This window comes from Syngnathus floridae, chromosome 6 (assembly GCF_059516105.1).
Source record: "Syngnathus floridae isolate MCC-2025c chromosome 6, RoL_Sflo_1.0, whole genome shotgun sequence".
NCBI lineage: Eukaryota > Metazoa > Chordata > Actinopteri > Syngnathiformes > Syngnathidae > Syngnathus > Syngnathus floridae.
Genome location: NC_142418.1, coordinates 4,166,133 through 4,183,612, shown reverse-complemented (window position 1 = coordinate 4,183,612; position 17,480 = coordinate 4,166,133). Strand labels below are relative to the sequence as shown.

General features: G+C 43.3%; 1 protein-coding gene across 6 annotated transcripts in view; it reads left to right on the top strand.

The window, feature by feature from the left end:
* Nucleotides 1-17,480, top strand: part of ano1b (anoctamin 1, calcium activated chloride channel b) — an 89,511-nt gene that overhangs the window by 62,278 nt on the left and 9,753 nt on the right. For 5 of the 6 annotated variants that reach the window (XM_088379323.1, XM_088379322.1, XM_088379326.1 and 2 more), the window contains 7 exons: nt 4,040-4,051; nt 4,645-4,719; nt 6,738-6,806; nt 6,915-7,116; nt 9,848-9,959; nt 10,118-10,175; nt 10,952-11,052. In XM_088379323.1, coding sequence (XP_088235449.1) covers nt 4,040-4,051; nt 4,645-4,719; nt 6,738-6,806; nt 6,915-7,116; nt 9,848-9,959; nt 10,118-10,175; nt 10,952-11,052 — 629 coding nt within the window. The remainder of the gene's footprint in view (nt 1-4,039; nt 4,052-4,644; nt 4,720-6,737; nt 6,807-6,914; nt 7,117-9,847; nt 9,960-10,117; nt 10,176-10,951; nt 11,053-17,480) is intronic. The other variant, XM_088379324.1, reaches the window with a different exon arrangement.

Below are 17,480 nucleotides of genomic sequence, written 5' to 3'. Positions count from 1 at the left end.
AGGGAAAAGACTGGAGAGAGCGATTAAACACTAAGGAGCACTGGAGAAGAAAACCGCCACAACTACCAACCTCTCCGGAGAACTTCTCCGGGTTGGGGGAACGGACCTCGCCAGAACGCAGAGTCTGCTGCATGACTGATGGGTTGGCGGCGCCAGCTGGTGGAGAGGAGGGTTCTCTGACCTGGGCGTCTCGAAGAAGATCCACCAGTGCTTCCAGCTGGTGGTTTGTGTTCTGCTGCTGCTCCAGGAGGACTTGAAGAGTGGACTCGTGGGATTGAAGCTGGTGTTGTTGGTCTGTGAGGGTCCTTCTGAGTGCCTCTGATGGGTCTGGTTGGCCTGAGTGTTCTGACATGGTGCGGGCAATTGTTTTGACCCACATGCAGAACGAAGTCAGAGAGACCAAAGTGATTGTTAAGGATTTATTGAGATACGGTCGGCAATTGAGCCGGGTTCCGAAACAAGAGTGGTCGAGCTGGTTCCTTGATGGGGGAGGGCGTTAAGTGTCGCCAGAGAAGAGTGGATCTTAGTGGAGATCTGCGAGTGGGGTCCAGGAGCTGAAAGACAAACTCGCTCTGTCAGATTGTTCGATGGTACGCGGCGGAGGGCAAACGGGCTGACCGGAGAGCCAGGAGTCATGGCGTAGGCGAGCAGGGTAGGGATGGTGGTTTCAACAACTGTAGAGGTGACCAACATCGTCTAACACTCAGACGACGCGTTGCTGACACCACGCTCCTTAAGAGCCTCCCCATTATGAGCCTGATCAGCCACACCTGTGGGTCCTCAGCCACCCTGCTCACGGATGCCCCCTGAGGACAAAAAAGAAAGCTCCCGGACCCTGACAAACTGTGGTATGATGGTAATTTGCCAGTCTATGGGTGGGAAATCACAGAGAATTGCCAAAAGCACATCATTTTGTTACACACTACTACCGGTAGCAACACCTGGCTACTCATCTATGCAATAACTACAAATACCTAGAACAGCTTCTTCAAAGTCAAAGTCAAAGTCTGCTTTATTGTCAATTTCTTCACATGCCAAGACATACAAAGAGATCGAAATTACGTTTCCCACCATCCCACGGTGACAAGACACAGTACACAATATACATACAAGTAAACAACACAAAAGCAAAAACAAGCAGGCACAAACAATGAATACATAAGAGCGATGAATAAATAATAAATAAACAAATAACATAATAAATAAGAGGAGCAAAAATCGAGCAAGTGTGCAGACAGCAGTCAGAATATAGCGCAAAAGTACAGGACGTTACGCAGGAGGGGGGAGAGAGTTCAGGATCGTAACAGCCTGGAGTATGAAGCTGTTGGTGAGTCTGGTGGTGCGGGAGTGCAGGCTCCTGTACCTCTTCCCAGAGAGCAGAAGATCAAACAAAGAGGGAGCGGGTTGACTCACATCACACACAATCGTGGTCGCCTTACGGATGAGATGGGAGGTGTAAATGTCCTTCAGAGAGGGGAGTGAAGCACCAATAATCTTACCAGCTGTGGTCACTATGCGCTGCAGGGCCTTCATGTTGTAGTCAGTGCAGCTACCACCCCACACAGCGATAAAACTGGAGAGGACGCTCTCAATGGTGCCACGGTAGAATGAGGTAATGATGACCAGAGGAGCACTTACTCCCCTGAGTTTCCGCAGGAAGTACAGGCGGCTCTGAGCTTTCTTCGCCAGTGTTTATCTTCTTCTGAGATTTTGAAGTTTACACTGTGTATCCATCCGCTTACAAAATAGTTGTAATCCTCCATATGTATATCTGGTGTGTATGGGTCGATTCTTCCAGATAGAGTAAATTGCTGCCTCTTTTGCGGTTGAGGGTCAGCTGGCAAGTTGTCAACATACTGCTATAATAAAACAAGTTAATACAATACAGTGTGTTAGAGTGGTGCTCACTCTAACTTATTTTTGCAAGAACCACACGGGAGACAGTACGCCCTTTTAAACACCTGCAAGTGGAGAGTCATTCGTCGGTGTGCATACAGCGATTATCGAATGAGGTCTGACTCCGGCCTCTTGCAAGAGCATTTTTATTGAGAGAAACAGGGTGGGGGTGAGAGCGGAGATGAGAGTGGACAGGATGGGGTTGAAGCCCCTGACCTCTGAAGACAGAACAAGCTAGGTTATTTATTACAGGTTACATTCCAACATAAGCATAGGATCAAACTCATCTATCAACCCTAACACGATGCAATTCAGCGCATTTTACAACAGCTGCATCTGTAACAAAGAGCTTCAAATATAGCAATTGGACAGCCACAAAGCCGATAAAAATAGTAAATTGAAACACAAATGAATAAATAAATACATACATAATATATAATAAATACAGTGTTAGAACAGTAAGTCAGTAAAAAGTCAAAGAATAAAAATAAATTTGAATAAATAAAAAATTCAAACAAGTTTTGAAAAACATTCAAAGGGAGGTCATTCCAGAAGGAAAGGGTTAAAGGTTCGAGCCACTAGGCAGTAGGCAGTAGGGGTGGAGGAGCTCAGAGAGGTAGGATGCGGTGAGGCCATTTAACAATTTGAAAACAAATATAAGTATCTCAAACTCTAAAATGTATAGGGAGCCAGTGGAAGGAAGCCAAAATTTGGGTTATGTGCTCCCACTTAGGAGCTCCAGTTATGAGTGAGTGATTATTAAAAACATACAGTACTAACTGCAGACGCTTAAGGGAGGACTGTCTGACTCCAGAGTAAAGTGCATACAGTAGTCTAGCTGAGATGTAATGGAGGAATGGATTACTGTTTCTAAGTGCTGCTGAGAAAGTAAGGGCTTTATCTTAGCCAGATGCCTAAGATAGAAGAAGCTGGATTTAACAACAACACTGATTTGATGGTCCAATTTAAAATCACTGTCAAATTTAAAACACGTTCAAGACCGTTGGCTTTGAATAAAATTCCAGGGGGACTGGGTCAACAGGGGTATGATATACACGGACGACTGGGACAAAAAAATCATAATTTTTGGTTTCTTTCCATTGAAATTTAGAAAATACAATGATGTCCACGCACGCACGCACGCACGCACGCACGCACGCACACGCACACGCACACGCACACGCACACACACACACACACACACACACACACACACACACACACACACACACACACACACACACACACACACACACACACACACACACACACACGCACACGCACACGCACACGCACACGCACACACACACACACACTATCAAGTCAACAATAAATATCTTGTGTTTGCAGTGTACTGAATTTAATATAGAGTAGGTTGACGGAGGTTTGCATTTTTTGTTTGTATAAACGTTTTACACAATGTCCCAACTACATTGAAATTGCATTTGTACAAATAAAGTCTTCCCTCAACAAGATAGCTGTTACTCAATTGACATCATTTGCATTAATACAGTACTGTATTTGGCCCAGATGTTAGAGTGGATATTTCTTAACTTAAAGGATTCGGCCATTCTATACCTTCACAGCCTTCAACTCCTCAAGCAAGAGACTGAACCTCCCAGTTGCCTCTGTTTTGTAATCAATGTGTGAATGAGCTTTGTTTATATTACCATCCATCCATTCATTTTCCATACCGCTTGTCCACACGGGGGTCGCGGGATTCCTATCCCAGCAGTCATCGGGCAGTAGGTGGGGGACACCCTGAACCGGTTGCCAACCAAACGCAGGGCACACAGAGACGAACAACCATTCGCACTCGCACTCACACCTTGGGACAATTTGGAGTGCTCAATCGGCCTACCAAGCATGTTATTTGGGATGTGGGAGGAAACCGGAGTGCCCGGAGAAAACCCAAGTGGACACGGGGAGAACATGCAAACTGCACAAAGGGAGGGCCAGAGGTGGAATCGAACCTGCACCTTCCTAACTATTATAATACCAATTTATAATAATGTACATTATTGTTTTATTATTGCATGTATTAATTATCATATCATATCACCGTAAGGATTCTGATTGCTTTTACTAACAATAGATCTTTGCCCTTCACCCCCCTCTGTCTCTTTTGGTTTATTTTTCACAGGAAGCGCTCAAGGTTTGGATAAAGTATTTCACTTTTTTCTCCCTAACATTATTATTCTGTCTCTTTTCTACATCCGTATTATTTTCTCCTTCTCGCTAAATATTATAATAAATATATTAATAAAAACAATTGAAAACCAAACAACAAAATAATTTATAGCTGGAGCAATGAGAGCATGCTTTTTGGCAGTACTTATGTACCTTGGTTTTGCAAGGGCTGATTAGCAGTGTTGGAATTTATTCACGTGTAAGTGTGGTGAATGAATTCCTTCTCAGTCCTTATCGTCTGAGGTAAGGTTATTTATAATACATACATAATACAAAAGGTATTCTACATGAGTTACACATTCAATTTCTTGAATGAGTTCTGCAGCATTACCAAACTGTTCATTTTTTATTGAGATTAAACCAAAATTACAATACCTCATCTTGAGTGATGGTTATGAAGGTTAACAATGATTAAATTACTTAAGTGTCTCTCTTATCAGTTAAATATGACTGTCTTTTTCCGCAGGGTTTCTATCCATCTTTTTATGCATTCTCATTTACTTTACCCCAATCCCTTTTCACACCCAGCAGTTATTTTTCTGTCCATCACTACCACAGGACCATCCCAGAGCTGAGTATGAATTCCAAGTCATGAAGAAGTCTTTAAGTAGAGATCACAAAACACAGTACAAGGTAATACATGCTTTGGTGGTTTTTCATTAGTCTTAGACCCTGTTAACAGTATCTGTATGCCTTTCTCCATTCAATGGCTGTTAGGGCCCTGAACTCGCGACCCCCTTCTGCGTAGCGTGCGGCACTGTTGCGCTATTTTCGGGAATGTCTGCTGTACGCGCACTTGCTCCTTTTTTTTTTTTTGCTCCTATTATTTATTTATTTATTTATTTATTTGTTGTGTTATTTATTCATTATTTATTCAGCACGCTTTTGTTATACTTGTTTGTCTGTTGTGAGCCATGTCTTGTCACCGTGGGATAGGGGGGGAACAAAATTTCGGTTTCTTTGTGTGTCTTTAGCATGTGGAGAAATTGACAATAAAGCTGACTTTGACTTTGACTTTGACAGTGATTTTGAATCTACATTTATTTTGACACTTAATTTTAAAAAAATGTTTTTGTTTATGTAATTGTCACCCAGTGTATGTTTCATGGTGTCACTTATAACGTTGAAAAATAAGCAATAAGTTGATATTAGTGTTACCCCCCATTTAGTCAGAGGTGGGCATTCTGTCTCAAGGTTGGAACAGTGCGTTTGACTGAGAATGAACTGAGGTTTTTTTAGGCATCTGTAATCGTCCCCTATCCGGGTCAAATGCCAACTAACCTCTCAGTTGGTCTGACAGACAGTTTTGGCACACCAATATGGAAGTCTGCCAAAGACAAGTGTTTCTGTTCTTGATCTCACATGTGTAATCTGCAAATTTAGTATGTTCAGACTGAATTTAAATGTTAACCCAGAAGTGGATGTATGAAGTGGATGTGAATCGTAAATTAGCCAGCTACGTATTGAGCTTTACATTAGCAACCTGATTTTAAATTTGTTGTGAAACCTCTGCCTTAGCCTCTCTCACGTGGTCGGACATGGCAAAAAAATGAAAGCAGCTTACCCCAGTATGAATGTCTTCTTATTTTTAGGATGCCACTGAAATAATATTTTGTATGACATTGCAATAACTGACTTGGATTTCATATTACCTTAGGCTACAATGTAGAATGCAATCCGAGTTAAAATACGTCATTTTAAACATTTTTTAAGGTATGGTTGTGACAGGTTGTGTGAGACTTGATGGCTGTGTATGTATTTGTGACGTCTGTATGTAAAATGCGCATGTGCGTGAAGAAGCGTCCTGAAGGATGACGTGTGTGCGGTTGTAAGCTAGGAGCGTACACCGCGCCTACCGTCTTAAAACACCTGGGATAGGCTTCAGCACCTCTGTGGCGCTCGCGAGGATAAGCGGTTCAGCAGATGAATGGCCAAACAAACGAACAGTTTAATCGTAAGCAATTTGATGATCTTGGAACTACCCAGAATCCATCCATCTGTTTGTCCGTCCTTACATCCATCCATCCATCCATCCATCCATCCATCCATCCATCCATCCATCCATCCATCCATCCATCCATCCATCCATCCATCCATCCATCCATCCGTTTTCTGAACCGCTTATCCTCACGGGGTTTGCAAGAATGCTGAAACCTATCCCAGCTGTTTTAGGACGGTAGGTGGCATACACCCTGAATTGGTTACCAGCCAACAGTGTTCCATAGTAGAATGCATGGCAGTTATACAAAGAAACACTTGTTGAAAAACACACAGTTCTATCTTTTAAGGATATAAAGAGCACTGAGTTACCTTGTGCTATACAAAGTTACCTTGTGCTATACAAATAGTGCCTTTCCTCTCCTATTAAGAACATGCAGCGCATACATTATTTAAAGTAGAACAGTCAAAAGCCTTTACAAACATTTGAAAACAAAGAACTACAACTGACAGTGTTCATTCTTTTCATAATTTTAGTTTGAAAAAAAATTTTTGGGGTAACATTTTTGTCCGTTTATTTAGTTTGTTTTTTCGGAACATTCTTGAATACATTTTACTTCGTGGCCATTATGTCCTTCGCTGACCACTGACCACCTTTAATGATAGTGCACTTATTAAAATCAGCATTTTCAAAACCCCTTATATTTCCTCAGATGGAAAAACTGACATGTCGAGATCGCCTTCCTGCCTACATGACAAATGTTGTCACAATGTTGTTGATGGTAAGGAGTTACTACGTGTATCTTTGTTATTGGTTGTGATAGTCTTGTACATATAGTATAATATGATGTACATTGTATCTGTGTAACTGTGCATTTTTGTGTTGTTAGATGGGTGTTACGTTTGCCATTGTTTTTGGTGTGATCATATACCGGATCTCCACAAAAGCTGCTCTTCATATGAGCTCCAATCCAGTGACACGGAACCATGTACAACTTACAGTCAAAACAACAGCAGCCATTATCAACCTTGTGGTCATCCTTATACTAGATGAGGTGTATGGAGCTATGGCACGATGGCTTACTGTTTTAGGTAAGTGTAATTAAATATATGAACCATTTAAAGAATGTGTTGACTCATTGAGACCTATTTTTGTGTACAGAACCAATCTAGTGCAAAGCGCAGTCTGTGTGCATGGGTGGAGTTTTCTCAGTTTTGGTAATTTCTTAGCCTTTTCACATGGAGAATTGGGCGTAAGGGGGCATAAGAGGCCATTGTGTGGTCTACCAAATTCACAAAAACGCTAAACTTGACTTCCCCTAAAGCAGGTTCTGCCTAAGTACAGGAGTCTGTCTACCAAAAATAGGTCCCATTTTGTAACTGATTGCAGTTATTAAATATTAATTGCTTTATCAGCAATTATTTACATCAGTAGCAGTTTTTTTATATGGCCAATATGGGCAGTGTCACGGAACGAAGCAGGGCAACCAAATGCTGCTTGGACCAATGTTTATTGAAGGGGAAGGGCTAGTGGAGAACAGGGTAACAGGGACCAACACAGGCAGCGGACGGGTAGCATACCGGACAGCAATGGGGCAAGACGACAGGAGCATAAACAGACGTGAACTTAGAGTAAACAGATGATCTGGAAGAGAGTGACACAAGGCGTAAATGCGCAACAATTAACAGGTTGCAGGTGACAGTGATTGCGGTGATTACATGTGAACTGGAAATGACAATAATAACTCACTGTGAAAGCCAAATTGAGCAAATTGGCTATTTCAGAAGTGTGTGTCAAACTGGTAGCCCTTTGCCTTAATCCGTACCCAGGAAGTAGCTCTCGGTTGAAGAAAGGTTGGTGACCCCTGGTCTAGACTTTGTACAGGTAGAATTGGGTGTAATGTTTTTTTGCGTCTGAAGTGATTAAACCTTATGTAGTCGCTTCCCGGGACTGATAAATGGAGTGTTGGGATGTGTGGCTTGCACTTGAAAATACGAACGTAAACAGACGGAGAGTTCTGTTGGTGAAGGTGTTACGAATACAGTAATCCCCCGCTAAATCACGGTTCACTTATCGCGGCTTCAGTACATCGCGGATTTTTTTAAAAATTCAAAATAAAAATTCTACATTGAGGAATTATGGCACACAAGTTGCCCGCACACCAGCAGAAGGCAGGGAGTGCCCACACAATTGCAGTACGTACACTTGTACCTTGTTATAAAAAAGTTCTTATAATAATAAGAGCTCTAAAAACATATTTACACTATTGTTATTGTACCTTGTTTGAATTGTTATAATAATAAAAGAGTTCTAAACACATATTTACAGTATGTATACTTTAGCTACATCTACATGTTACACACATGCACGCACGCACGCACGCACACACACACACACACACACACACACACACACACACACACACACACACACACACACACACGCACACACACACACACACACACACACATATCATATTTATACTATTTAAAGTTAAAGTTAAAGTTAAAGTCCCAATGATTGTCACACACACAACTGGGTGCGGTGAAATTTGTCTCTGCATTTAACCCATCTCCGAAGGGAGCACTGGGCAGCAGCGGTGCCGCGCCCGGGAATCATTTGGTGATCTAACCCCCCAATTCCAACCCTTAATGCTGAGTGCCAAGCAGGGAGGCAATGGGTCCCATTTTTATAGTCTTTGGTATGACCCGGCCAGGGTTTGAACCCACAACCTTCCAGTCTCAGGGCGGACACTCTACCACTAGCCCACTGAGCTGGTGTTTTATAGTAATTTTTTTTTAATAATTTATACATTATTTTCTGTATGTCATTTATACTACACTGTAATATAGTATTTACATGTTTGAAACTATTATTTAATGTTCTAATGATAACATATGTACTTATATGATTTAATATACATTTACTGATACACAAAATTATATGTATGTTAAAAATTAGAGGGCTACACTACATCGCGGATTCTCACCTATCGCGGGTGGTCTTGGAACCAAATATCCGCGATAAACGAGGGATTACTGTACTTGCAGGTTTATTTTCCTTAGTAATCAACACAGTAAATAACTCATAACATAACCCTATTGTGATAAAGATTGTAATTCATTGAAGAAATTGATTCTACAATGATTCAGAGTGATTGTACCTCACTGGTGTCATATTTACGAAATAGACAACATCCACCACGTACGTCTGTGGAGCGCCAAATTGTTTGCCTGCGCCTCAGTCAAATACACTAAAATTGTGTTGCAGCATCTGCACCACAAGTTAAGCCTGTTTTTATTGAGTCTGAAATCTGGTTTACTTTTTGTAAACAAGTTTGCCGGGAAGCGCAGGGATGCCCGGTGAGGCTTAGCATGTCTACCAAATTCAGAAATACATAATTACATAAATACGAATTAGATAATAAATGCGTACGAGTTTTGAGAAAACAGACACAAATGGCAAACTCACAGTTGGCTGGCTATTAACGGACAGATAAATCTTGCCCTTTGTTTTCAGTTGAGGGAGTTGATAAAATTGTCTTTTTTGTTAGCTATCATGATCTACCATCTTTAATTGCAGTATAATGCATTTAGTCAAGTCCATTGCATTGGATTTAAGCACAGTTATATACTGTATTAGAGCATGTGAAACTTTACAACAGAGCACGTTGCTGTGTGATACATTTTAGGCACCTTAATAACCTACACACATCATACTGTGTGCCTTTTCACTCATTTAGGTAAACTGGAAGTCACAATTGACACAAATTTAGTGAAGGAAGTGTAAACCTTGCAAACCAAAATGTGTTTTCTATTATAGAGGTTCCAAAAACTGAAAAGAATTTTGAGGAGAGACTCATATTCAAGACTTTCATTCTGAAGTTTGTCAATGCTTTCACACCAATAATCTACATTGCTTTCTTCAGAGGAAGGTTAGTTGTCTCACTGCAATTTTGGTTTATTTCATTTCATGTTTTTCATGTTTATTTCACTTAGTAGCACTAAAGACTGAATGTTAAAAAAAAACCAAATGATAAAAGAATGCATTACTATTAAACATAATAATCTAATCCTTTCATTGTCTTATCAGGCTGGTTGGCCGACCAGGCAACTATTTGTATGTGTTTGAATCATACAGAATGGAAGAGGTAAGTCGTGCAATTCTGTTGAAAACAAAAGTTGTGACTGAAAATATTGTTGCAATAATGGTATTGACTCAATTGACCCCTGGTAGCTTTGACTTTCCCAGCTTGTATGTATAAATGTACTGATGCACCATTCCAGAGTCCTGAGAAGTAGGAAATATCTCACTTACAACTTTCAAGCTCTATGCCCAAAGCAATGGACATGTAATCGATTGTGTTGAAAACAACATTCGTGATTTCTTTTTCCTGTTAATTTTCTGAGATGTATACTGTTTCAAATTAAATACAGATAGAGGTGCAACGATTATTCAATTAACTAATCAACATCTCATCAATTGTCAAATTAATTGATATTTTTTGTAATCAATGGTGTAGTTACCATTTTTAATTTAGAAGTTCCTCAGATGCTCTGAATTCCAGCCTCTGAACAGTAAAGAATCCATGATAGCAGACTGATTATCTTTGCATTTAATCAAAATAAAACTTTCTGTGAGTTCTTTGGAAAACAAGGAATTTTTTTTTGCCTATTCTTTGAAATATTCTATACCAAACCAGTAATTTATGTTTTCTGAACTACGAATTTAAACACATTTTTTTAGTAAAAAGATGAAAATTGGAATGGAAGCGTTTTTCATCTGATTCATCAAATAATTGATTCTTAAAATAATCATTATTAGCAGTAAAATCGTTTTTTTTTCAGTGGGTGCCATGATTGTTGTGTGACAGTTTTTGTTTTTTAAGAATTGAAACTATTTCACAACTTTATTCTGAATTCATAGTGTACTCATGGAGGCTGTCTGATGGAGTTGTGCATTCAGCTGAGTATCACCATGTTGGGGAAGCAACTAATTCAGAACAACCTTTTTGAGATTGGAATACCGTAAGTTTTCATCAGATACTAATTGTAATATAAAATATATTTCCATTTAAAAAAAAATATGTACTGAAATTTCTCCTGGATATATTTATTCAGGGAGGAATGCTTCAACGAACTGTAAATCACAAGAATATGATTGTGATGAAAGTAAGCAGTCACTGCCAAGCGATCATGCAATAAAAATGTGCTTACCTAACACAGATCTCAACCACAGCAAAAATCTTGAAACGTGTCAAATTACATGGTGGTTAGGATGGTACAAGATGGTGCGTGAATGTGTATTGGATTTGGCCCAGACAAATTGGCTCAGATGAAATTCCAAATTTCACCAGAAGATGGTGACAAAGCTTGTTTAATCAATATCCAACATGTATTCAACGTTGATGTTCCATTTACACATGAATGTATAAATGTGAGCAAAGGAAGGAGCTACTTGGTGGAGTACTGCGGATGACTCATGAACCTGACCCAGAGGTTAGCTCATACGGTTGAGGTTGGAGCTGCAGCTGCAGTCTATTCTAGAATCAGTCCTGGGAAACACAGGTATATGACGTAATGGAAAAACTGGTACGTGACCAAGCTGGCGTAGGACCCACATACGGAGGCCTATAAAGAGGTCGTCCTGACAAAGAAAAGGGCTGCTCGCTCGCTGGTTCGCTTGCGCTCCCCGTCAGGGCTTTTTGAGATTAGACCAAAATCTACTAAAATGAATTTCTAGAGTCTTGGAATTGGACTTTGTCAAATTTTAAGCGTAAAGACCGGCTAGGAGATGTGGACCTCGGTGCAGCAGAAAGGAGCCATTTTTAAGGCGTCATCCTCTCCCTCCTTTAGGCCAGCCTGTCCTTTTAAACAGAATTCGGATTTTTGGAACAAGGAGAAACAATCTGATTTTGAGTTTTCAATCGAGAGAACTTCGAGACTGAATAATTTTTGCTCTATTGCGATTGGTGAGTGGAATTATTGTTGTTTGTTCAATCGACAACAAGAATCGAGACTTGTACCGTATTTTTCGGACTAAAGGTCGCTCCAGAATATAGGTCGCATTAGCCATAAAATGCACAATGGCGTGAAATAAAACCCATATATAAGTCGCTCCGGAGTATGAGTCGCATTTTGTGGGAAATTTATTCGACAAAATCCAACACCAAGAACAGACATGAACGAGTAACAACAGGCTAAACGATAGGTATGCTAACATGACGTAAACAGAAACAAAGAGCTGAGAATGGGCCTGACGTAACATTCTGAGTTATTCAAATAACTATTACATAAATAACACTTTTATAAAACCATCTGTCACTCCAATTCATTAAATCCATCAATCGTCCTTTATGTCAACAATGGGTGCGCGCCGCTGACGGTGCTTGCACTTCAAAATATTCCACGGGCCCATATAACAATATATAAATTATTTAACTATTATATAAGCAATAATATTATCAAACCATCTGTGTCACTCCAAATCATTAAATCCATCGATCAAATTCCTCGTCCTTTGTCAACAACGCCGCGAGTGCGCCCTGACGACAGCCTCGTCGTTATTCCACAGATCTAGTACATAACTATATTGTAGGACCGGGCGTGCGTAAAAGCCATGTCCAAGCCCCATCCACCATCCCCGGACAGCCACCCGACTGAGCACCGGCCCCCAACTTCCATCCACGGAGGTGAAAGAGAGCTCCGTAGAGTAGGACAGGGCATGCGTAAAAGCCATGTCCGAGCCCCATCCACCGTCCCCGGGCAGCCACCCGGCCGAGCGCCGGCCCCCGACTTCCATCCACGGAGGTGAAAGAGAGCTCCGTAGAGTAGGACCAGGCGTGCGTAAAAGCCATAATCGTTTTTCAACCCTTCTGTGTCACTCCAAATCCTTAAATCCTTCAAACTCTTCGTCCTCCGTGTCACTTACAAACACAGCCGCTAATGATGCCGGTAGTACGTGGGGCCCTTCGTCATCTTCGTCATCCCGTGATCGAATCTTTGTCCTTTATGTAAACAACCGCCGCGCCTGCTGACGTCACTTGAAATTCAAATTACAGTAATCCCTTGCTACATCGCGGTTCGTTTATCGCAGTTTCACTTCTTTTTTTTGATATATAATCAATAATAATTAAAAATAAAGAAATACGGTAATTAATTGTCTAACTTATTCATTAAATTTCTTCTTAATCCTTAGTTCGGTTATCGATTGTTTCGTATTAACTATGTTGAGCATGGTTTTATATGCAGTAATTAAAACTTTAAATCTCTTTTGTTTCTCGATCATAGTCATACTTTTTGAAGTGAAAACAACTTTTATCCTTGACATCAGGAAGTGTCAGATCTGGTTTGAAATAGTTAACTTAAGACTCAGCTAGTGCGGGAGCACCCTAGTGTAAATAAACGAATCCCTGTGGTCTTAACAAAAGACATCTTAAACTATCCGAGATTTAACAAGCGCAACAAATCAAAGGAAGATAGCCGCCAGAAGAAAAAGGGTGTGGTCATTCTGACGCTGTGTCTCAACAGATTACTCTACACGAGCTTCAATTGACTTTAAAGGAATTGGCGTCCTGAAAAGATTTAATTGATTCCTTCGGAATTAATTTCTTAGAGGCGGTCAGAACTCGGACGAATATTTTCCGAACTCCGGCTTATTTAACTCTCGTCTCCCCATGAGAGCTGCGTTAGAGCCAAAGGTGAGTTTAACCCTTTAAACGGAGAGCCGGTCGCTTACGTTTGATAAGTGCAGGATTTGACAAAAGCTACATGAATCTTGATTCCTCCTCTGTCCTTCGCCCGCGACCTGGGCACCATTCCGTCCCTGTCCATCTGCGTCATTGAAAAGGTTTCATCACTGGTTTCATCCTTCCTTCCACTGTGCCTTTGTGTAAAAAAATAAATTTAAAAAAAGCACACCAGGGGTCACCAACTCTGGTCAACACCTGATTCAAATAATCAGCTCCTCAGCAAGTTCTATAAAAGACTGATAACAATCCTGATGATTTGAATCAGGTGTGTTGCAGTGGAGATGCATCTAAAACAGGCTGGATAGGGGCCCTCAAGGACTTGGTGACCCCTGATTGAAACCATACGGTGGTTGCCAAAGAGCTTAACAAAGCCTCACATTAAGTTATTTTTATTTGCAACCTTAAAGCACCAAAATGTTAAGTTTAAAATTGCTTACGATACAATACAATACAACACATCCATCCATCCACCCATTTTCTGGACCGCTTTGTTCCCATGGGGGTCGCGGGCATGCTGAGCCTATCCCAGCTGTCATCGATCAGTAGGCGGAGACAATACAATACAATACAATACAATACAATACAATACAATACAATACAATACAATACAATACAATACAATTACAGTACAGCACAACTTTATTTCTTCTTCTTTCGGCTGTTCCCGTTAGAAGTCGCCACAGCAGTTTCCATTTGACTCTGTCACACCAACCACCTGCATGTCCTTGCGCACCACATCCATAAACTTTCTCTTTGGCCTCGCTCTTCTTCTCCTGCCTGCTGGCTCCATCCTCAGCATCCTTTTCCCTATATGTATACCTCAGGTCGCCCCTCAGCACATGTTCAATAAATACATCTCAATATCGACTCTCTGACATTTGTCCCCAAACCGTCCCACCTGAGCTGTCCCTCTGCTTTCCTTCCGAATCCTGTCTGTCCTCGTCACTCTCAAAGAGAATTGAAAAATGTTCATCTCTGCCACTTCCAGCTCTGCCTCCATTATTTTTGTTAGTGCCAGCATCTCTAAGCCATACAACATAGCTGGTCGCACTACTACCTTCACTCTTGCAGATATTCTTAAGTCACAGATCACTTCTGCCACCTTTCTCCACCCACTCCACCCTGCCTGCACTCTCTTCTTAACCTCTCTGCCGAACTCTCCACCTCTCCCTCCACTCTCCAACTTTGGATAGTTGATCCCAAGTATTTAAGTCACCTACTTTCACCATTTCTGCTCTTTGTAACCACACTTTTCCACCAGGCTCCCTCTCAGTCACACATACATGTATTCAGTCTTGCTCCTTCTGACTTTTATTCCCCTGCTCTCCAGAGCATATCTCCACCTCCTCAGGCTAGAGTCAACCTCCTCTCTACTCTCACTTCAGATCACAATGTCATCAGCAAACATCATAGTCCATGGAGACTTCTGTCTGAGCAACCTGTCCATCACCACTGTGCTACAAGTACAGCAGGCAGGTTCTGCTCGACATCGGCAGAAGTGGGTTTTGTGGCGTTCTGGACTTTGAAGCGGCGACTTTAAAGGCGCTCGGACTGCTACGTCCTGAAACGTCGCCTACCTCGCCCGCTATTCCTCCCCCGGTTGGGAGCCGTCAGAAACGGTGTGCGAGGAGGCAGAAGAGGGGCAAGCGCGGAGGTGTCCGGGCCAGGCTGGCGGCCAACCCAGCTCACCCGGCGGTGCCTTCCATTCTTCTGGCGAATGTTCGATCGCTGGACAACAAAATGGATTACGTTCGCCTGCTGAGGTCTACGAACCGGACGGTGCGGAACTGCTGTGTGCTCGTGTTCACGGAGACCTGGTTGACTGACAACATTCCGGACTCTGCCGTGCATCTGGAGCGGCTAGCGTGCTATCGGGCGGACCGTGCCATTGTACGAGGGGGAAAGTCGTGAGGAGGTGGAATATGCGTCTACATCCGAGAAGAATGGTGCCGGGACTGTGTGGTGGTATGTAAGCACTGCTCGCCACTGGCGGAGTTTGTGATCATCAAGTGCCGTCCTTTTTACCTGCCGAGAGAATTTACCGCGATTCTGCTAGTCGCGGTATACATCCCGCCTTCCAACATCGAAGGTGACAGGATCGCGGCGCTTGGTGAACTGTACCAAGCTGTCAGTGTACAGCAGACAGCGCACCCTGACGGTTTCACCATCTTCGCTGGGGACTTTAATCATGCCAACCTGAAGTCTGTTTTCCCGAGGCTTCACCAGCATGTTACTTTTCCGACACGTGGAGACAGCTTCTTGGACCTAGTCTACTCTGCGCATAAGGGAGCTTTGAAAGCCACCCCCCTCCCCCATCTTGGGCTTTCTGACCATCTCACCGTTTTGCTTTTGCCCGCATACAAACAATTGATAAAGGCATCCAGGCCGGTTCGGAGGCGGGTTCGGGTGTGGCCTGAGGGTGCCTCCGATGCACTTCGTGACTGCTTCGACACCACTGACTGGGACTTGGTTAAGCAGGCGGCCACCTACAACGATCGGACGGACATAGGGGAGTATACTGACTCTGTTTCCTCTTACATCACGAAGTGCATCGATGATGTGACTTGCTCAAAATCCGTCGTCACTCGCGCGAACTGGAAGCCGTGGCTGACAGGGGCTGTCCTCAGGCTGCTGAGGGCCAGGGACAAGGCTTTCAGAGCGGGGGATGAGGCTGGCTTGAGGACATCGAGGGCCGACCTGTCCCGGGGCATCAAAGAAGCAAAAAAGGCGTTCTCGTGCAAGGTCTCCACCCACTTCAAGGACAGGAAGGACGCACGTAGCCTTTGGCAGGGCATTCAGACCATCACGGACTACAAGCCCGCGCCGAGGAGCTGTGAGGGCGACGTCCGTCTGCTGAACGATCTAAACCGCTTCTTTGCTCGCTTCGACGCCCAGAACAGCACTTGCCCGCAGAAGACCACTTGCCCCGCACGAGCAGCCCCTGCGCTTCTCTGCCGACGGAGTGAGGAGGGCGCTTGCCGCTATTGACACCCGTAAGGCGGCGGGCCCTGACAACTTCCCGGGTCGAGCGCTGAAGGACTGCGCTGGGGAGCTGACGGGTGTCTTCAAGGACATCTTTAACGTTTCCCTGCAGCAGGCCATTGTCCCCTCGTGTTTCAAGGCTGCCACCATCGTTCCTGTGCCGAAGAAACCTGCACCGTCCTGGTTCAATGACTACCGCCACGTGGCACTGACGCCCATCATCATGAAGTGCTTTGAGCGGCTTGTCATGGAGCACATCAAATCCGTTCTCCCCCCACCATTGACCCTTTCCAGTTTGCGTACCGTGCCAAACGGTCCTCTGAGGATGCCATCTGCTCTGCCCTCCACTCGGCCCTCACCCACCTGGAGAGAAAGGACTCATATGTGAGGTTGCTGTTTGTGGACTTCAGATCTGCCTTCAACACCATTGTGTCGCAGCGACTCATCTGCAAACTCGACGAGCTGGGCCTCAGTCCCTCCCTCTGCAACTGGCTACTGGACTTCCTCTGTCAGAGGCCTCAGGTGGTGCGTGTTGGCGACAAAATCTCCGCCAGCATCACGCTGAGCACGGGGGCCCCCCAGGGCTGCGTGATCAGTCCATTGCTCTTCACCCTGCTGACGCATGACTGCACTGCGACCTACAGCGACAACCGCATAGTGAAGTTTGCTGACGACACGACTCTGGTGGGTCTCATCACGAAGGGCGACGAGACTCGGTACAGG